Below are 20,427 nucleotides of genomic sequence, written 5' to 3'. Positions count from 1 at the left end.
CACCGTCGTCGTCGCCGTCGTCCACGATGACGAACACGACTACGTCTTCTAGTCTGCCGACAGTGGCAATGCCGAGCAAGAAGCACCCTACAGTCTTATCAAATGCACATCCGTATGCAATCAAGACGACGTCCTCTGCTGTTCTTTCACGTTCGAACTTATCGCCGCACTCATCACCCTCAGTCAAACACCATTATGTTCCCCCATCGCCAACTCGCCCAAGGCATTGTCACGCGTTTTCCCTTTCGTCCGCTGAAGGTGCGAGCGTCAATGAAATTCCTCGACCTTCTCCGTTGCCTGTCCCCCCTTCCTTTCATTCTATCCCTCCAACACGTGCATCTTTCTCTCTCAGTGATGACGCAACACCTTCTCGCAGACTGAAGCGTGCAGGCACGCTACCACCCTCCGCCAGTGTGTCTGCTCTTAATAACAATACTGTTACAGAGGACAATAATCTGCCTCGCAATCCCAAGCACTGGTCTACTGACGACCTCGTTTCACATCTTGCCACTTCACTCCGGGCAGGCAGCGAGTTGAGTACCGAAGACCAGGGACAACTTCTTTGTATGATCAAAGAACAAACTATTACCGGTAGGAATTTTTTGAGATTAACTGACGCTGACCTCGCTAGGTAAGTTGTATGTTCACGTCATTTAGTGTTATACCAATGCAAAAGACCATCTGACAATTATCTTGTGTTTATAGCCTGTCTCTGACACCTGGTCAACGACTTTATCTGCTCGAAGCTTCCCGCGCCTTGCGCGCAGATGTTCTCCGCGGTCGCATATGGGTGGACTCATACCATTCTAAAGACATATCTGCACACTCAAAGGGTGTTCATACACGACCCATACGCAGCTCGAATTCGCCTTTCAACTGTGATCTGTACAATTTTTCCACTTCATCGGTGGATCTAATCCTCCCGCCATCTGCCTCCATAGGAACCGATGGAGACCTTCCGCCATCCCCAGCCGTAACCTTGATTCGCTCCAACTCTGTTTCAGACTCCTCAGCGCAGAGGTACAGAGACCTTGCACGTATGCGAGTTAGGAGACGTGGACAGGTTAAGGGTCTCGTCGACACTTGGGAGCGCGAAAGAGGCGCCGTCAGTGGGAGCGAAGGCTCCATGAGCGGCAGTGATGCCGATAGCGACAGTGACATTCCGTCCCCTGGGTCACCTGTTCCTCCTGCCCTCTTAAATTCGACGATCCGTCTAATCAACCCACCACCTCCATACACATCGCTCAAGGAGATTGAGGATGAACCGACCGTCGAGGACCTCCTAACGTCTCCTGGTCCTATAAAAGGTGCACGCGCTTGGGAAGAGGACTACGGGTTGGGAGAGACCGTCAAGCGGATCCCCGCTAATACTCCTACCCCTTTGCCATTGGCATCTACATCTCCGAGGGTGGCAGCTGCGGTCGAAATCAATGCCGACTCAAACGAGTCTGCAGCAGAATACAACCTCAGCAAGTTCAGTGACCTTGGAAATGGCCGAGCTAATACTCAGAAGCGAATAGTGACCGCGATCTTTACCGGAAGCTCCAACAAGATGGACAGTGCGTTGGACAGCATACCTGTAGACGACCTACCTCAGGCCAACTTAGATCCAGGGAAGGTTGTGAGCATTCTTCATGCAGCAGAACTTGAGGTTACTACAGTCGAGTCAGCTGAAGGCGTCTCTCTTCCGCCCGACCAAGTTGTGGCACCTTCTGATAATGATACCGTCATTGCGATACTTGAAGCATCCATCGCATCTACTCGAACACAACTTGAAGCCTTCCGAGCACGTCTGGAAGTTGTCGAAGCACAAGTCGCAGCCCAGGAAGTTGTCAACCACGTTTACCTTCGTCCTGAAGAAGCTCGACGAGCGCTCGATGATCAACCCACAGACCATTCTTCTGTTCACGATCCATTCCCTACTCCGGACAACGTGGTCTTCTTTGGTTATCATCTTGGATTGAAATCATTTGTGCACTCAATCATTGCTCGCACAATGGGATGGTTGTATCCCTATTCTCATCCTGGTGCACACCCTCGTCCAGAAGTAAAGACTAAACGTTCTGAAGGGCTAAGCTTTCCCCTCGTGCAACTGCGCATTTTACCCGAGTTTCGACTATCCTACGTGATCATGTTCTCTTTCGTGCTTTGTGCAGCCGTTTTGCGCAAAGTAGGAAAAACGATGCGGAGGCGTTAATCCTGGTACCTATCCAATCGATCGAGTTGATATTCTTGACCCTTGCTCTGCTCCAAATCTGTGTATTATTCCCCGTCATCGCAATACCGCATCTGTTATTTAATCTCACCTTCGCCTAGCCCCATCTTGCTTTTTGTTTGCGCTTGTTTTACTTCCAATTTTCCTCACTTCGGCTCCCATCTCCTCCGATAATTTCCTCCCATAGCATTCTACCTTTACATTGATCATATCATTCACGGCCATTCACAGCTACGCTCTCTGCGCCAATAAATATGCATGTGTGCAACCCAAACTAGCGGCGAGTACTCACTTTCTTGAACTGTTTCTTTGAAGTACGAGGGCATTACAGAAAGCTTGTGGTATCTAAGCTTCAATCATTGGTCGGATGTCCTTCATTCGAGCATTGTAAACAATATCACAATTGCTAGTTCGGACAAGGCGAATGACGTTCTCAACCACGAGGCATGGACTAGGCATGCGCTGCATGGCGAGAACTTCATCGCCAACTTCTAAATCCAGCTCCCTTCCTTCTGCGACTATCACCTTCGCCAGTAGCTGTCGGAAAATTAGAAATTGTGTGTAAGAAGGGTAAGTTATTAACCGATTTATGCCGTGCGGATTCACGCAAACGTTCTGACACTTTAGTGATAGACGGCTTGTAGAAGACAAGGCATAGGGTATATCGACTTTTACAGCTTTTACCTTGAGACTTGTATTTACCTTCAGGCTTCTTGACAGTATCAGCTTCGACACCATGTGCAACGCAATCCGTCTTTGTACCTTCTTGCTTCTCGACCACACGAACCATCCGCTCGTCCATTCGCCGGTATCATTACCTAACATCATGGTCTCTCGTATTTAGTTCGCGTCGTCCCATAGCATACCTCAGTGTTGTTCTCGAACTTACTGAGGTATGTTATATCTCTTACTCGCAGCTCACTCATACTGATGCTAACCTATCAGTCGCTAGGTAGATTATCTTTAATATAGTATTGTTCTCGAACTTACTAGCGTGTGCTCTCGCTAGTTGCACTAGCATAAACATGGCATACATACATCTTCCTGGGACCGGCTCCTCGCACTTTGAGAACAGCTAGCACCACGGGGGACTCGATACGCGCAGCTTGCGCCTCTTGCCCAGTTACAAAATGAACTCCTTCCGATATCTTTCGACAAGGCGCTGGGGAAGCACCTAGTACAAGTGGCTCCCTTGAAGAAATGTTGAAGGTGAGCCGAAAGTTGACGGTCATGCAGTCCTTTTCCCACTTACTCAAAACGCGGAAGAGAAAACACTCAGACTTAAACCTTCACACTCGGAGGAGCGCGCCAAGGTAAAATGAGCAACTACGAGTCGACGCCTTGTACATCTCACGGCTCACACCAGTAGCCCAGTGAAGGCGTCCAATTTACACACATACATACTTGTCTATGGATAGGTTGTCGACGCTCTGCAGCAACGCCACTGGCAACCTGTAAACAATGGTATGAAACCATATAGTCCTCTCAGGAAAATTGAGTAAGATACGAAATAAGGCGCGACTTCGACACGCGACCTATTTGGGGCACGTTGAAAAATCAAATATCCAGTGTTACCCCTAACTTCTCTTGCTCTGCCCCTTACAGTGATAGGTCTTGCCCATCAGTTGAGGAGAGGTGAGTCCATCATTCTAGTGACGAGTCCTCATCTCATTAATATTTCAGCCACTAGTAATCAATGGCGAGGAGAATGTCACGGTGCTCCTTTTCATCACTCCCTGCAGAGACAGTGTCTGGCATTCTCAAAGCCGTTCTGGAAGACATTGTCCAAGATGATATGGTGACAACTCCTGAAGCGGAGCATCAGCTGCTAGCAGGAGGCCTGCCGTTCCCTCACACCATGGCATTGGTCTGCAAACGTTGGCGAGATATCGTGTCTTCTGCCCCTGAGCTGTGGACTCGGATCTTTTGGATGGTATACGTACACGGGGACCAGGACCTCCATTGCATAAACTCACAGCTGGAGAAATCGGGCAGCTATCCTGTCCATTTGACCATAATCAACTCGTGGTGTCACACACGTGGAATCCGTGTTATTTTACAACACATTGCACCGCATTTTCAACGACTCAAGAGCCTTAGGCTAGCTAACTTCTACGAGGCACACCACCAGCCACACTTGGACACGCTAACAGGATATGCGCCCCAGCTCGAGAGTTTACAATTGACAGATGGGAAACATATTCATCATTGCACCGACTTGAAATCACGTTTGAAACTTGACTGTCCCGCTCTCAAGATCTTTCGTGTCGACAAAATTGTAGCTTGCAATCTTGACCACCAGTGGTTGAAGAATAACTTGACCCATGTTGAGTTCATGACCATTTCATGCGGATCTGGTAGCAATGGCCGGATCTATGGCGCACGTGCAGTGACGCTTTGTCAAGCGTTGGAGGCAGTTCCACGCCGAATACCTTGCCTCACCCTCGACAACCTGCGATTATCAGACTCGGGTCTGGCCTCCATGAACAAAGCTGGCGTCAAAATAGGGGCAGAGCAAGTGATCCTGTGCATAAGCATAGACGCTTTGGCTGCCATTGATGACGATTGCCAAACCATCGTTATCGAGCAATGCGATTCTGTTCATGATCTTCAAAGTATTTCCTTACCTTCCTCATCAAAATCACTGGAGTTGGACGGGTGCGGTAGCAAAGAACCGCGGCGGGTACCCGATGCCCGTATGTGGGACGGTGATACAGTCACCATCACGAACAGCCACTCCTCCTGCATAGAGATCATCTTACACCTCCTCGGCGCACCATTCAATGATCATGTTTGTTCCCTGTGGCGCCGTGTCACTACTCTCAAGCTCGTAGCCAACGGCGATTTCGTGCCGTTGACTTTACTGAAGGCGATGATCACCAGCCGGCAGGGGGCTGCGGAGCAGAATAATTTGCCAGGGAAGAACGACGAGGATAATGTGGAATTAGAAGGTGTGCGTCCGCTCATGGTGTTCCATGTGCATGGGGGACAGCATATAACACACGAGGAGAGAGCGTGGTTCAAGAAACGGGTGAAGGACTTCGTATGGAGGTGAGGGGTGGTTTGTATGCATGATGGGCCGTTCCAGGGAAACGTATGTAGTAGTAAGATTATCAACATTTAGGCTGACGACCACTAGCAATACTGAGTGTTTCATACTTATGTCCTCTTCAGGTTTCCCACTGCGTGATCAAACAGCAACAAAGTCTATTCCGCCTAGCATCCTCTTCGTAGATTGATCCGGCCCCCCGGCGCCCTGCATAAGTACTCGGGAAGCTACTCCTCGGCATCTAGCACATATGCCATCGAATACATTCTAATCGCTTTCGTCTAAGAAATGGCCACGAGTCTACGCTCGTTACACTTGTTACCAGTTTTACATCTATGTTTGTAGGAAGTATCCACTCAGAATCTCGCGCATGTGAGATGCGTACTCAAATCGAAGGTGAATGCGCATTTCAGGGACGCAGGATTTGTTAGATGTAAACGTTTTTCAGTGCGAGTCATCACGCGCATTTCATATTAACGAAGGATTCACCCAGCTATGTGCTTCGCATGGCCTTCGATGGGTTCTCCTCGTGAGGCTTCCAGACTTGCAATCAAGATGGGAAATCCACGCGTCGTCTATTACTGTCCAATTATAGAGTCTCGAAGTACACCATCCTACCTATTTACGAGAATTTATATCGCGAGAAAGTCTTCGTCTTCCTCAACAAGGATTTCTAGGAGCTTGAAAAATGACGCCCCAGGAAAACCCATAACGTTGTAAAAGTCGCCATCAATCTTGCAAATGAGCAAGTTGCCACGACCCTGTCGTCTGCGTGAATGTCGTGTTACGCACAACTTCGAGAGAGACTAACTTGGACTGCAAAGCCTCCTGCCCGATCTAGGCCTTCCTCGCTGTCGACATACGCCTTAAGTAGATGGTCCGGATTGTCCCCGAAGAATACCAATGTCCGTTCATCTATAGATCTATGTGCGTGACGGCAATTCGGTCAATAGGGCATACTCAAAGAGAAAAAACCTACTTGATCTCATATCCAGGAGCGCTCAAGATTGGATATACTGAATCAGAGATTAGAACAGAAGAATCCTAAGAATCAGAATTTTCACATACCAAGTGAAACGCCCGTCACGACCTCACAAACACTCCCGTTCAGGTCCATCAGCATGCGCATGTTGTCCTCTTTCGAGGATGGTTTCTCGAGAAGCTCTTGCCGCACACCCGTCTCCATCTCAATGGACGTCGATGGTAGGGCATGAGTGAAGACGACGGTATCCGCTGATAGAGTATTAGGTCGCATAGATGGCAGCTTTCCAGAGGGCACGTACCACCGATGACGAGATCTGGTGGGTCGTCCTGGCGCATCTGTCTTGTACAAGTTGTAGAAATATAGGTGAAATTGAAAGCAACGAACGTACCAGTAATCTTTGATACACCTCCACTGCTTTCTGGGTCGCAGTGGAAACGGGATATTCGTGAATATCCTCGAAGGAAGAGATAGGGAGATCCTCAGCAAACGTCGATGGGACAATTTCGGGTGCTAAGCCCTGTCTATATGTCATCTAGTGGTCGACTTTAAGAAATGCTAGGTTGGGTTCGTACCAGGGTTTGGAGTATCTCCTTTCTCCTCGGGCTTGCAGAAGCAAGAATGACGCGCTTGTTAGTCAGTTTCTGGACGGCAGGTGTTTTGAGAGCGGTTGGCAGAACGGCATTGCGTTGAGGTGCCATAGCTGATCTGAGATGCCTGACTTCAAGTTGTATGATGCTTATTATGTAAAGGGTCGTGAGCAATTGTACAACCTAGGCCTGCTGACTCTCATTCTTCACACACGTGAGCTGTTATTGGCAACTGACTCTCCGGGCGATCCAGATTTCTCAGTAATAGCAGACAGTACTGTACTAAGTATCCCGTTAATCATCCTTCTTACCCGAGGGTGGTGGGCCCACAGCCGGGGACATAAGCGGTGAAGGAACGGCGAAGGGCGAACTGAGTCCTCCGCTAACACTTCGTGAGATATTAACTGACTTCCCCTGCTTATGCCCTCTCCCACTCGGCGGCGGGCCAAACGCCGCCCCGCCAAAGCCAAGTCCAACGCCTGTTCCTGGTGTCGGTGGGACACTCGCACTGCTAGTCAAGGGAGGTGCAGATAGATATGGTGAATAGGGATATGGACTTTGGCCAGTGAATCCACCTGAGGCGGGCGTGTTCGCGTAGGATGCGTACGGTGAGGAGGAACCTTCGACGACCCAACCTGGGCCTTGTCTGACGACATTCGTCGAGTTTTGTGCAGTGGAACGTACACGTAACTGTCCGCCGGCCCATTTTCGCTTCACACCAGTAGCTTCAGCGGCTACAATTCCCGGAGTGGTATCTGCCCCTGAGACGGCGTCCGCTGCGCGAATGGCGACACGAACGAAATACTGCGCGCAGGTGAAAACACCACCAATGACACCAACACAGCTACGAGGATATGTCAATCTTGAGTAATGAACCAAGAAGATTCCCCTACCGTATTATGAATTGTACCAGCGAGGTTGTGCGCTGGTGGATGCTGATAACCATTGGGTCGAGATCGAACTTGAAGAAAATACCGGGGACTCCTTCATTGTGCTCCAGCTTACGGGTGTAGTGAGTAACGCTGTATTGGTTTGTCTCGAGAGGCCGACTTCGGGGGGCAATGTATGTAGTTGGAACCACATGCAAGAAGTATTGGTACACCATGAACGCTGTTAGTCGATGAGTCTGAGTACGAACTGAGAGGGAAAAAACGTACGGTCTTTTGCGATCTCAACTGAGTAGTCAAGGGGTTGAGAGATATCGGGGAAGTATGGTCCGAACGAAAACTCGCTGATCACATGGGACAAGTTCATCTCTGGAGAATATTATAGCATCCATACTCATTGAACATGAGTGCGACTACTCACTATTGTGTTCCACATGGATGTGACTATTATAGCCATGTCCGAGCGTTGTAATATGTAAATTAGCTGGTTATATTATTAATAAGAGAAGGGGAAGTATGGAGGGTCAACATACCAGTCACTTTCTTGACCTTTAGGGACCCATAAATACGACATGCGTTTCCATCCTTCTCGTGGTTATATGTAGGGCGAAACTCAGATTCAGCGCGGCGGAACCAAGAGAAGAGTCCACGCGACTTTCTGGATTGCGAGATTGCCTGGCGAGCAGAAAGAGCCTTGGCATGTTCCCTGAGTAGCGATTGAAGGGTAAGAGGTGAAAACGCTCATAGAAATTATGACTTACTTGAGAGTTGTTGCTTGGCCAATATCGAAATGAGTCTGTTAAAGTGAGTTAGATGAATGCTCGCCCTGTGGAAGATATATCAAGCGTACACCCTCCCGACGGAACGCATTGCTGAGGAATAAGCGGTCGCCAACTACATCACGCAAGTCCACACTAAGATCTGCGACAAGGTTCTAGTTCAGGGGCAGAAGCTCTGTGATTAAGGGAGTGGAAGGACTTACATTGACAAGGCATATTGACTACCACATCAACGTTCACATTCAAATGGGACTGGCCCTGGGAGTCTATGCTGAATTCATAATCTGGCCAACCCCAGATGTACTCTCCAATATCATTTAATACAAGTAGGATTGCGATGAGAGCGACCAAAAGAGTGAAGAAACCGCGGGATTCTGAGCGGGTCTTGTAGGTTGAAGGAAGTTTTGGGAATGCGTCGAAACGTGCGAGAGGAACAACAGCATCGAGCTGGTCTAGTATGGAGGGTTGATTCTCCCCGGACATCGATGACGGTGAGCCCTGCAGTAGCAGAGCAAGCTGGAGTTAATAGTAGTAGTAATTGTAAACAAGTGCTAGAGCATCGAACCGACGTGTCATTAATAAGGACCCCGAATACCTCTAGTCATATTATTATTACATCTTGCTCAGTGCTGATCATCGTCGATTTCATCGACTTTATCATCATCGACAATGACGACAAAACGCAAAAATTCAGATACGATCGATCTGACAACATCTTCTACATTGTCTACACCGTTACCGGCGCCATCTACTAGCAGAAACCGTCTTCCGCGCTCTGCTACCAGTTCCAGGAGTAGCTCACAGGCGTCTCGTTCACAGAGTGGCGGGCCAAGACCAAACGAAGATACTACATTGCTACCAGATCATGCAGAAGAAGACCTCTCGCATCACAGGAGAAAGAGACGAAGAATTGATTTCGGTGGAGAAGAACAGATCAACGTGCACCAGCCGCATGAAGATGAAGCACATCCGAGTTTACTCTCCAATCCCCCAGATAATAATGTCTTAGAGGCAAGCACCTCGTCACAGGTCGCATCAAGCTCGCTGCTGTCTAGTTGGAACATGGCTCCCGATCTCATGCTAGGATCATCATCCTTGGACGAGGAACTGGTTGACCAACCACCGCTCACCCAGGAGTCAGTAGCATCCCAGGCTTACTCAGATGCTGCAGATGCAGGAACTGAAGTTGACATCATGGATCAAAGGGGAACATCTCAATCAGCCTCCGAAATAACCAATGTTCCTCCAGACGACGTAGTCTTGGTCAGCCCCACATTGTCACCACGTCGAACTCAGCCTTCACTGCGCCCAATCGTCATCGATGATCCTATTCCCCTAGAGATGACGGGTACATTCACACCCGAACCAGCTAGTCAGGACCCTCATGCTTTCCCCCTGAACGCCACATCTTCCTCATCGTCTGCACCGGAGCTACTATCCGCTTATACGTGTCCCATTTGCTTCTCACCTCCCACTAACGCAACTCTGACACCTTGCGGTCACATTTGCTGTGGAGCATGCCTCTTTGCTGCTGTCAAATCCACAGTGAAGCGGAACATGGTGATTGCTATGGACAGAGCCCCTGTTCCAAGGTCAATATTTATCTTTCGCACTTTTTACGCCATTGTAATTCATCATTTGACCGATCCTACTCAGATGCCCCGTTTGCCGCGCTGAAATACCTGGGTGGGATGGACGAGGGGGAGGGGTAGTTGGGTTGAAAGTGGAGGTTGTTTATTCTCTTTGAATTTGAGCACGCCTCGTGTGAAGCACACATACGTATGTTGTATTCACCATGCTCGAGACACAACATCTTCTGGTCGAGACCATATAATTCCAATAACGACCCTTCTAGAAATCACCTAGCAGTGCAATCATGACTGTCCCTTTCCGTGTCACCGCGGTCGCCACGAAACCAAATACTTCTGTGACTGATTGAAATGCCATGTCGTTTCAGCGTGGTTGTATTGATATTAACGATCGATCATGGTCGAGCCCGAGTCCGTACATGAATATACAGCCTCTTCATAACAGGTAATTACTCCCTCGAACTCGCCTCCACTGCGACATGGCAAAATCATTAAATATTCCACTCAGCGAATTAAATGCACAGTAGCAAGGCGACGAAGCGAGCATCGGTTACGTTCTCGGCATTATTTGTGCGTAAGTGCGGTTTGTTTGGCAAAAGCTTTCGATCCAAACAACCCAAAACTTGATAATCACAACTCAATCGCAACTTGATAAGATAACATTGAGTGTTACATCAACAATCTCTCATTTTCAACATCAAGATTTTTTTTCCAGTTCACAACAGACATGAGCGCCCGCCAGTCTTTTGTTCCTCGTTCAGCATCTCGTGCTTCTACCCATGCAGACACTGAACATCCGTTTGATATGTCGCTCCGTAACCAGAATTCTCTAGGCCAGCCCCAACGTACTGGCGGTAACCAGGATGAACTTGACTCAATGCAACCAAAAACAGACTCAGGAAAAAAGGCTCGCTTTTCCGGGCTTATCGGGAAGAAACTCACTGGCAAACTCGGCTCCGGAGATCACTCAGCGGCCATAGACGGGTCGTTCTCCAGCGCGTCTGGGCGTTTCAGCGGAATCTATCGCCCTGATATGCAATCCTTGGCCATTCCAGGCAGGTCTAGCTCTCCATTCCGTGGAAAAGGCTCGCCTTTTGTTCCATCTTCCAATCCTGGTATATCCTTTGCTCAACCCACGTCGCCTATGGCAAAATCTGCATCACACAGAGGAGATTTGACCATTTCAGGTCTCAAAGACGCGCATATATCCACACCAGGTGTCTCAGGGCTCATCTCTACTTCTCGTGTCATTGCAGCGCCTGTCCCTAGCTACGGGTCGATTCACGATGGCAGGCACGATGACGAACACACATTCAGCTCCAACAAATCTTCCCTAGCCAAGTCACAGCCTGCGCAACTCCTTGAGAGAATCCATGAACACGTCGAGCCAGAGACAGCAAACGAAGACGAAGACGAAGCGCTGCTGGACGCTCGCAGGACAAACGTTGGTGGGCATCCCGTGTTGCGCAGGGTGAAGCGCACCATACAAGGCACTCAGGAGGACGAGGCTGGTTTCTCACCCTCTGACGAGATTGGATATATGCGTAGAGTCAAACGGGTCAAGATCGACGAGTTTCCCTGCGAATTGGAAGATGGCCGTCCTGACGACACTAGCCACTCCGGCATCGACCATACTCAACTACAGTCTGATCTTGATGAAAATACGGCTCGTCAATCTTCAGCTTCCACGGGCCAAACTGGCGCGGGTGCCGCGGAGGAAATCTTCCTCGATGGCATGTTTGCGAACATGGATTCGTTCCTGGACGTGGAGACTTACATGGGCCTCATTGAGAAGTGGTCTACCTGCTCAAGGGAAGAGTGGCTTCAAGGCTCTGAAGGTGCGCGGCTGTTTCCCTGTTTCTTTGCATTTTTTTTGCTTCTGCCCCTTTCTGCCTATCAAATTTCCGTCAAATTCTTGTTCACACAACATCTGATTTGTTGTTCAAATGGGTGCTAACTGCAGTCGTGTAGAAATTGTCGACCAGTTTAAAGATATCATTGACTCCGTGAAGGAGAACCTCACGTGCGTGCCTTTTCAAACACATCATGTCCCTGTCTTGGGGTGGAGTCACTGATCATGATCACACCTCCTGTTCATTATATAGAGCCAACGTCACTCTTTACTCACGTCTGGATGACCAAGTGCGCGATCGCCGTGAGGAACAGGCTCAGCTCACCGAACATTTGAGGCGAGGATTGGGATCGGCCAGGACGGATCTGATCGCTATTTGCCGGGGGAAGTAAATTGAAGCAGTGTGGTTAATGCTGCGGTGAGATGCTTATACGACGTGCCTTTTCACCTCCTATACCGAAAACAACTTGGACTTCATATGAGATTATGCATGTGCTTCGTAGAACTCAGCGATTCTAGTTTTCAAATGTCAATTTGCAAAATCGCAATCCTATCGATCTCAGGGTGAAGTGAACGGTAAAGACGTCGGAGTCGAACGTTGAGTTATTTTTTTTCAAATCCGGAATAGCACCATTGGAGGTGCATGGGCTCCTATGTAACATTGACTGCAAGTTGGTGTAGCAGACTCGTCTAAGAATATTTTCGTTTCCTCGGCCTCTAACAGAGACGATTTAAATCCGGGGCATTTTCCGCTCATCGTACGCTTGATGATGGTAACGTGCGCCGATAACGTTATGTAAGAATGATCAAGCAGTACCTTGGCAATCGTCGCGCACAAAATTAGCACTCTTGCCTCATCGTCTCCCTCATGCCAAGATAAGCCTTAGAACGCCTTATACCACTTTGCCAGTTGCATCCAATTCAGGAATATTTCTCACACTAACAAATAAGGTACGGCAATTTCTCAAGTTCCCGCCACTCACCTTGTCACGGTAGGTGCTTGCGGCAGCCTTGTGTTTATCCAGTAACTTTATAACGCAAGGCTCAGGCGTCAATGCTTTAATGCACCTTATCTCTCTGGTCACGCCGATAGAAGGTCTCCCTGAGACTTCTACCGACTTCTATCTCCCAAAGCGAGGATACCTCGTGCACAAATCACCGTGGCGCTCTATCAGAAGTCTTTTTTCAGCATAGAACAGGAGAAGCGTTCGTTGCACCATGAAATACAGCCGTTCAGTCATTGGTGCAAGTAATCACCGGTCCCTGTGAAGACTGTTAGGCCTAGGTCGCACCACAAGTCATACAGACAATATGTTGCTGCACTCAGACGTGTGTTGTCATACTGTTGTCATACTATGTGTCGCGACAAGTCGCGGCTATCACGACTCTATCTTAGCGACGTTTACGCGACGAGAGAATTCCTTGGTCGAGGCCGTATACGAACGTTGCTGGCCTGATCAACATCGCTACATTGAAAGGTTTACACTTCGGAAGGACGAGGCTTATCTGAGTAAGAATTTGAAATGAAACTTTGGATACCTCTGATTACGATTTCATAAATCAACTACTCGTTGAAAGTTCACATTAACGAGGAGAGGTACCCCCCAGTTGCCATCGGTCAAAGGATAGCGCCGCAGCCAGTGAATCCTATCCTGAGGTATGAGGGTATCGCTCTGCATATCTTGTAACAGATTGAAGTCTTTGAACAAGGTCTCGGACTAGGAATATCATGTTTAATCGGGTAATAAAGCGGAGTGCTGATAGATCGTTTTCCACACCACCCCTCCTGAGTTCTTATCATATGGCGTGATGCTTTGCCGTCGGCCGCATTGTCCCTGAAGTTACTTCACAGTTAATTTTTGCAAGAACTTCTTCGGCACACCTCATGGCATATGCCAGTCGTGGCTCCAATGACCAGAATTTGGGAAGATAGGTTTCCGTTGTCCTAGGAAAACATTAACACCACTGCCTCACGCCTGGCCGTGTTATCCGGCCCCTTACGGCAGTTTCTTTGGTCCTTCCGCGGTGCTGTATCTGCTCGTGGACCTTCGGCGAACGTTCTATAACTTTGTTTTCCCGACATGATGGACATCCGCTGTGGGATAACTTTCAACCTCATGGCTGCATGGAGTTTATTCCCGTATTCCATTTCAGGATATGCGGACCTTAAAGGTATCTCTGTTATAAAGACTACGTACTCCAACTTAGATTCGTCATTCTTCAACGAGACTCCTCGATCCAAAGATTCTTCCGGATTCATTATGCCTCCTGGTACTGTTAAAAACTGTAGATCATGTTTTCTTGCTTACTGTTCGCACAATAGATCCTGAGCTTGTCTTGGACTCGAAGCGCAAAGAAACGCTACATGAATTTCTCGAAGTGCTAAGGGAGCTTGTCGTTCGCGACTCTGCGACAGTTGAGGAGAAACCGCAACAGAGTACAGACAAGAAACAATGTGAGAATATCTATTTTGAGGGCTTTCGCCATTTTAAACCATTTTTAAGATCCGGCTAGCCCGGAAGAAAAACTCGTTTTAGAAGGTATAGAGACCTTCACGAATTTTGAGAAGTGAGTTATCCGTTCTACCACTCGCTTTTTGACTGACCATGGTTGACCCCTTCCGCCTCGAAAGGCGCGTAGAAAGATTGGACAAAGAGGTCAGTAGTTTTATGCGAAATATCGTTATATTTACGCGTCCTTCCAGCTCCGTAATTTTGATAACGGCGCCCGTCAATTGGGCAGCTCGGCAGCACTGCTACTCGCTGCATCCAGACTTCGTGAACGGCTCGTCCGACTTTTGTTCATCTTCCGCGACAACGCAGCCAATCTATTTCCTCGGAGGATCGCACGTCAGTCCAAAGAAACGCTTGTGAATCCAAACATCGTGGATCGACGTGGCAAGGCTCATTCCGAAGCTGTCAAATTTCAAGCATTCATAGCGGAAGATGGATTGGCGACTGAAGCCATTCCCCAGGAATTGGATGGTTTTGCGCGAGATCTGCGCATGCTATTGCATAGTTTGAACGATTTCCCTGAGTTCAGGGATGATGCGGTGAATAGTTCCATCCACGCCTTCGCAGCAGAACTCGAAGTAAGCGCTTCTTTTTTGGCCGTGACACTACGTTGACAAAATTCAGTATCGGGCTTCCTGTCTGACGGAGTATAAAGGTACGACAAAGTACTCAACGTCCACAGTTACTGGGCTGAATCTTTCACGTAGGCTATTTTCGGCTTGCTTCTGTGCAACAATACGTGCACGGACTTACAGCGGAAATCGGAAGTCATATTGACGTTGTAGCATCGAATTTGGCGATGTTCATAGATATCGGTAATTACAATTTTATAACAGGTGTTCACTGGCAATTGAAATGGTGGATACAGGTGTCCCAACCATTCAGCTTTCACAACAATATGCGGCCGCTAATCTTTCTAATCTGGCAACATTTGGTACGATATTTTCGGGTGTCACCGCAACACTTTTACAGCTATCATATGATCACACCAACACTAAGCTGGCAGTATCTGTAAATGCATTTTGGTTTTCGTCGCTAGTCTTCAGCGTCGCAGCGATAGCGACCAGTCTACTTGGTTTGGCATGGACGCAGGCCATACAGTGAGCGTTTCGTATTGTTTTCTCTTGCTCGAGTTATAATGACTTGAAAAATCAAGCCGCTCGCCAAACCACAGAGTACCCTGGTGGGTATTGACATGGATCAGACGATCACCTCTTGTGTTACTCGTCAATGCAGTTATGTTCTTTTTTGTGGGGCTCATATTGGTCACATACATGATAAGTAATGTTCGTCATAATCCTTACTTTTCATGACAGTGCCTTACTATTTTTTGGCCTATAGAATATGGTCACGCCCATCCTGATCACTATATTCGCAGTATGTTTATTGTTTATTCTTATGTACGTCGAGTTCTTATCCAATTGTGACAGACCGTTACGTCCATCGGATTGGCTTCTTCCTTATGCTGGATTGTATCAGAACGATTTGTATCTATACACCATCAAGGTCACATATGGCTAGAGGACCTCATGTTGGAAACAATCAGACATATCACTGCGCCCATACGGACGATCACCCGCCGTCTTTACTCAGGTTTCCGTGGACTTCCTTTGTACGTTCGGCGACCCCCTCCTGCCAGATTATCTGAGAGAACGACAGATGATGAACCTGTCCAGAGCGCAGCCCCGACCTCATGCGGCGTCTCTATAGTATCTCCCTCTTCTCTGGAGGATGTGGTATCGATTGTCTCGGAGGGAACGGCAGACGAACAAGATGAGGCTAGACGATCTCGTGCTCGAGAACGCTTCAAGAGGGCTGTTCGAACCGTTATATCGATGCAGTCATACCCGAGAACTTACGGCTCGCAATCTCTCGATTGGATGCTGCATCCAAGCCCTGCTTCCCGCACCCCTTCCATAAGAGGAAAAGTGATTCGACGTTATGGTCTCTCTACTCTCTCTCAGAAGCTGCAGAATTTGGAATGCACAGAGGACATCTCGCCTCATCAAGCGCTCGTGAGAGACCTCCAATTTTCTCCGGATGGAAAGTACCTCGCGACAGCAAGGTGATTCAAACGTCCTTTTATTTTTGTGAATTATCCTTATTTACATCGCGCGTTGACCATAGCTGGGATAAAACAGCATGTATCTTCAAGGTCGCCGTAAGTGCAGATTTGCTCAATAGTCTCACAACAAAATTCGAAGAACCTGACCGTCATGTGCTTAAGGAACCGTCCGCTGATAACCATGTTCTTTACCATGAGAGAGGCTTTACAGAGCAAATACTCTGGTCTGCGGATTTTAATGACGCTGTTATTTGTCATCACGATGATTGATTACATCAATAGGTCTACGTGTGGTGGCCACGTGTTGACTAGGTCTCCCCGCGGCATCAAAATTTGGACAAAAGTAAGCTGTGATTCGAAATTTCCGCACCGTTCTTAAACAGTATCGCAGGATGGCGTTTGCTTGAAAACAATCCGCCGGCCTCACATCGTCCAGTTCTTACAATGGGTGCCTCTTGGAGATAGTAAGTAATGTCGAACTCTGCATGACACTTCCAAAACATAATGATCCATAAGTGTCCGTCCTATCTGTGGAGGGGAGTGAAGTTGTGAAACTAGTACGTCCTGTCCAAATCATACAAGATCATAAATTGTGACATTCCTTAGGACAAAGACGGAGAGGTAAATACTACATTTTCAAAGCCAAAATTAATACAAAGCATCCGAAAAGGTTCTTGACACTTACAACTGCGGGCGTGTTCAACTTCGACGGATCGTCGTTACATCAGACGGTCATCGTATAATAGGTATCGGTCCTATAGGGGAAGCGCCTAACGGACTCCATCCCAGTCGTCCTACGAGAGTGGAAAAGCGCATTATAGGCAAGTAAATCCACCCATACGAAGATCAATAACAACTCACGAACATTTCAGTGTATAATACACGTACACGTCTCTGTGAAAGGTGGGCCACCACTTGCTCGTATCTCAATGACAACACATCTGACATGCGACCCATCAAGTCAAGTACCACTTTTTCAGGACGTAAGCGACGTAAAATTGGCAAGAAACAACACCCACCTCCTCTTTTCGTTTGGGGATCAGGTTCGTAGTTCATGACGAAAAATGACATGATTTCCACTTATGCTCTGAACTATAGTCTCCTCCTCAGCTCTGGAAGATGGACTTGGTCGGGGGCCGGGGTCGGGCTTCCCGTAATTGTGCTAGACTCACATTTCGTCACGCATTTTCATCTCCAGTCTCCTTTGAATATGTTGCATCGACGTTTGGCGGAAAGAACGACCAGTTCATACTCTGCGCCGGAAAATGTACGATTTTGCGCTGATTTTTCCCAGCCTCTGCTGACGATGTTGTGTAGCTGGAGAAATCCTTATTTGGGATCGAGATTCTGCTAATCTTCTTCATCATATCTATCCTAAGGACCCTGACCAAGATTTAACTTGTATATCATGCAATAGCCTCGCAGGCGACCCTTTCGCATTCGCCAGTAGGCGGGCACGACGGCAGTATTCGTATATGGTCCACATTCCTATGTCTTACTCCTATGACTCCAATCCATGATCCACAAGATGTGACACCCCCCGAATCGCACTACAGCTACTCTCCTAGAGGATGGCATACAGAAAGGATCCCCCCGGATAGTTTTCTAAAGGTCGTTACGCCAACTCGGCGGTTGCGATCTCCGAGTATGACGTCGACGGCTTTCCTATCAAGATCGAGTTCGGAATCTGCGTATGGGATGCAAAGAAGTATGAGCGGGATATCGGATACTTAATTATAATTTATATGCCTATGTTTACTAGACGACAAGATTGTCACGCCTTCCCCAATATCATATAATAACTTGATTTCACAATAGCGGTAAGATTCTGCCAGATATGATTCAGTGCATTAGGGGTCATTGTCAGATACTGCCTGTACGGCATTCTTATGAGCTGTGTATACAGGCGGCTGAGCGATTCAAGAGAATTGTCGCGTCACCCGAAGCATCATGAGCTCACTGCTTCAAATTGACTCAGATGCGAGGCGGTAATATAGCTCAAAAAAACCAGACAGTATGGGGATGACCAAGCCTGAAACAATCGGGGAACAATGGAAGCATCAGAAGTAATGATGAGTATGGATGCATGCCAAGCTTCAAAGATAGTAGTAGAAGAAATCACTGACTTGGAAAATAGGAGTGTTCCTTATAATCAGAATCGTCAAGGACAGACGAAATGCAAAGTGAAGGGGGGAAATGATCCGTCCTGCAAACAGAAGATATGTGCAAGATGTCGCGGGTGTGGCGACGAGGCACAAAGTCAAGCGAAGATGGTCGCCGCTCAAGTGCCAGTGTGATGCAGAAAGGAATAGCCGCTGCAACAGTTTGATTACCGATGAAATATGGACCTGTTCGCCAGAGCAGGGCAATTTCACGGTGTAGTCAACGATAACGACAGTACATCGACGAGATCGAGAGGGGACAACAAACAGACCTTCCCAAGGTTGAGCGGGGGTGACAGATGGGTCTGAGATCAACAGATCTGGTCGGTGACAGGGTGAGGACTCCAGCTCAGAAGTCGCAGGTAAGGTGAGGCCGCGGTGAATAATGCACGAAGCATATTCAAACGGATGAAGGCACAGCCAGAAATCAAGATGGCATACAATTGGAGAGGCTACAAATCACCACGCTAACAATGTTGCAATGGGATTTGGAGACGGCGAGGATCAGACTGCGTGAAGTTGTGATGCCTGAAATAACCCTGGGCTAGAAATGTCAATGACTAGAAAGCGGAGCGATCACGATGCGCCCTAGTAGATATTACAATCAGCCATGTGATGGCGAAGCAGGCTAAACAACCAACAAGAAACGTACGAAATGACATGAAACAACTCATCAGTTGGACAGAACATTGAATTGTGTGATATTGGTTACTGGGACAACATGACTACCCAGAACTGCTTCTGAACTGGGTGGAGAGTGCGGACGAAAGGTTGAGAGATGCGAGAAATTGACGAAATGCTGCGTGGGTTTGCAAGAGATTGCGACACTGTTCCGTCTCCACGTTTTGCGGATTACTATTATTCACACTACAGAGGTATGACAGGGCCCAGAGGTCATACAACATATATGGTGCGACTCTGCTGCGTGCATCGTACTTCTTGTGCTTCATTGCATATCTGCGCCTCAAGTTGTTAGCTCGAGAACCCCATTCAACCAGGATCTCGCTCAGCACAGTAGAGAGCGGCGCACCATCCTCGATTATATGCTCCAGGCAGGGACTATCTGCACAACGAAGCCTGGGAGTCCCCATGACCTACCATTTTCAGCTACGGTTTGGCTGGAAGTCTGCTAGGGGTGAGGCTAGAGTAGATCGAAGCTTGCACTCAGCAATGGAACATGATACGAGGAGCTGCGGCTGCCACATTAACGCTGTCATCAGGAAGATCTAGGACAGAGGATCATCGTCGATCTAACCACATGGGGTCGTGATGGCCCTGGATCAGCAGCGCCCAGTAATCGAGACGCTGCGATACGCAATGAGTTAATGAAGGAGCAACCAGAAGCGGACAATGACAAATGGACGAAAAAGCATGAACGATCCAAACAACAGCATATCCCATGAAGACGGAACATCATGATTGCATTGAAACAGTAATACTAGGGAAAGGGGTGAACAGCTTATGGGTTTGACGAGGGGAGCAAAATGAGTTAGCGAAGAGAAGAATTGATTAAGTAATGCTTGAGGTGCGGGGTTACGAATGATAGATACAGAAGGGACTGTTGATCGTGAGGAGTAGGAAACCAAGCTTTTTATGCGAAGAGAGGTCGACAAGAGTGCGCGAACGTAACGTGGCGTGTAGGGAAGATATGACGTCGCACGATCGCGCCCGAAAGCGCAGTCTGGAGTGAATTCGTCACAAACCCGCCTAGCACTCCAGAAAGAAAGTTCCATTGTCAAGGCAT

At 48.1% G+C, this 20,427-nt stretch overlaps 7 protein-coding genes across 7 annotated transcripts; 5 read left to right on the top strand and 2 right to left on the bottom strand.

The window, feature by feature from the left end:
- Positions 1-68: 68 nt before the first annotated feature.
- F5891DRAFT_962018 (uncharacterized protein) lies at positions 69-2,197 on the top strand (the record flags this gene model as incomplete). The annotated part of the gene is made up of 2 exons (XM_041375868.1): positions 69-631; positions 706-2,197. The coding sequence occupies 2 exons, from the start codon at positions 69-71 to the stop codon at positions 2,195-2,197; spliced, it is 2,055 nt and encodes a 684-aa protein (XP_041219702.1).
- A 1,616-nt stretch (positions 2,198-3,813) lies between these two features.
- Positions 3,814-5,394, top strand: F5891DRAFT_1281725 (uncharacterized protein). Its single transcript, XM_041370499.1, has 2 exons — positions 3,814-3,850; positions 3,899-5,394. Exon 2 carries the CDS (start codon positions 3,912-3,914, stop codon positions 5,268-5,270), a length of 1,359 nt encoding a protein of 452 aa, XP_041219701.1. The 5' UTR covers positions 3,814-3,850; positions 3,899-3,911; the 3' UTR covers positions 5,271-5,394.
- Positions 5,395-5,814: 420 nt separating this feature from the next.
- On the bottom strand, positions 5,815-7,026 carry F5891DRAFT_1063372 (Maf Ham1). The gene is made up of 7 exons (XM_041363001.1): positions 6,822-7,026; positions 6,638-6,766; positions 6,548-6,575; positions 6,333-6,497; positions 6,244-6,280; positions 6,076-6,187; positions 5,815-6,025 (listed from the first exon to the last, which is right to left on the bottom strand). Exons 1-7 carry the CDS (start codon positions 6,945-6,947, stop codon positions 5,897-5,899), a joined length of 726 nt encoding a protein of 241 aa, XP_041219700.1. The 5' UTR covers positions 6,948-7,026; the 3' UTR covers positions 5,815-5,896.
- F5891DRAFT_1063369 (endoplasmic reticulum vesicle transporter-domain-containing protein) lies at positions 7,027-9,058 on the bottom strand. The gene is made up of 8 exons (XM_041363000.1): positions 8,706-9,058; positions 8,574-8,644; positions 8,485-8,519; positions 8,257-8,429; positions 8,145-8,207; positions 7,994-8,092; positions 7,730-7,946; positions 7,027-7,680 (listed from the first exon to the last, which is right to left on the bottom strand). Exons 1-8 carry the CDS (start codon positions 8,983-8,985, stop codon positions 7,131-7,133), a joined length of 1,488 nt encoding a protein of 495 aa, XP_041219699.1. The 5' UTR covers positions 8,986-9,058; the 3' UTR covers positions 7,027-7,130.
- A 40-nt stretch (positions 9,059-9,098) lies between these two features.
- On the top strand, positions 9,099-10,469 carry F5891DRAFT_1063366 (uncharacterized protein). Its single transcript, XM_041362999.1, has 2 exons — positions 9,099-10,094; positions 10,159-10,469. Exons 1-2 carry the CDS (start codon positions 9,172-9,174, stop codon positions 10,247-10,249), a joined length of 1,014 nt encoding a protein of 337 aa, XP_041219698.1. The 5' UTR covers positions 9,099-9,171; the 3' UTR covers positions 10,250-10,469.
- A 278-nt stretch (positions 10,470-10,747) lies between these two features.
- Positions 10,748-12,500, top strand: F5891DRAFT_1063364 (uncharacterized protein). The gene is made up of 3 exons (XM_041362998.1): positions 10,748-11,929; positions 12,063-12,114; positions 12,197-12,500. The coding sequence occupies exons 1-3, from the start codon at positions 10,819-10,821 to the stop codon at positions 12,333-12,335; spliced, it is 1,302 nt and encodes a 433-aa protein (XP_041219697.1). The 5' UTR covers positions 10,748-10,818; the 3' UTR covers positions 12,336-12,500.
- A 1,560-nt stretch (positions 12,501-14,060) lies between these two features.
- Positions 14,061-18,041, top strand: F5891DRAFT_1195535 (uncharacterized protein; the record flags this gene model as incomplete). Its single annotated transcript, XM_041368145.1, has 19 exons — positions 14,061-14,214; positions 14,267-14,398; positions 14,448-14,511; positions 14,576-14,600; positions 14,648-15,034; positions 15,081-15,111; positions 15,164-15,271; positions 15,325-15,556; positions 15,613-15,742; positions 15,798-15,833; positions 15,887-16,521; positions 16,584-16,745; positions 16,804-16,864; positions 16,913-16,985; positions 17,038-17,078; positions 17,128-17,142; positions 17,394-17,564; positions 17,620-17,788; positions 17,839-18,041. The coding sequence occupies 19 exons, from the start codon at positions 14,061-14,063 to the stop codon at positions 18,039-18,041; spliced, it is 2,829 nt and encodes a 942-aa protein (XP_041219696.1).
- Between the last annotated feature and the right edge of the window lie 2,386 nt (positions 18,042-20,427).

This window comes from Suillus fuscotomentosus (assembly GCF_016647785.1).
Source record: "Suillus fuscotomentosus strain FC203 chromosome Unknown F5891scaffold_84, whole genome shotgun sequence".
NCBI classification, from domain to species: Eukaryota; Fungi; Basidiomycota; class Agaricomycetes; order Boletales; family Suillaceae; genus Suillus; species Suillus fuscotomentosus.
This window is presented reverse-complemented; position numbering and strand designations above follow the sequence as displayed.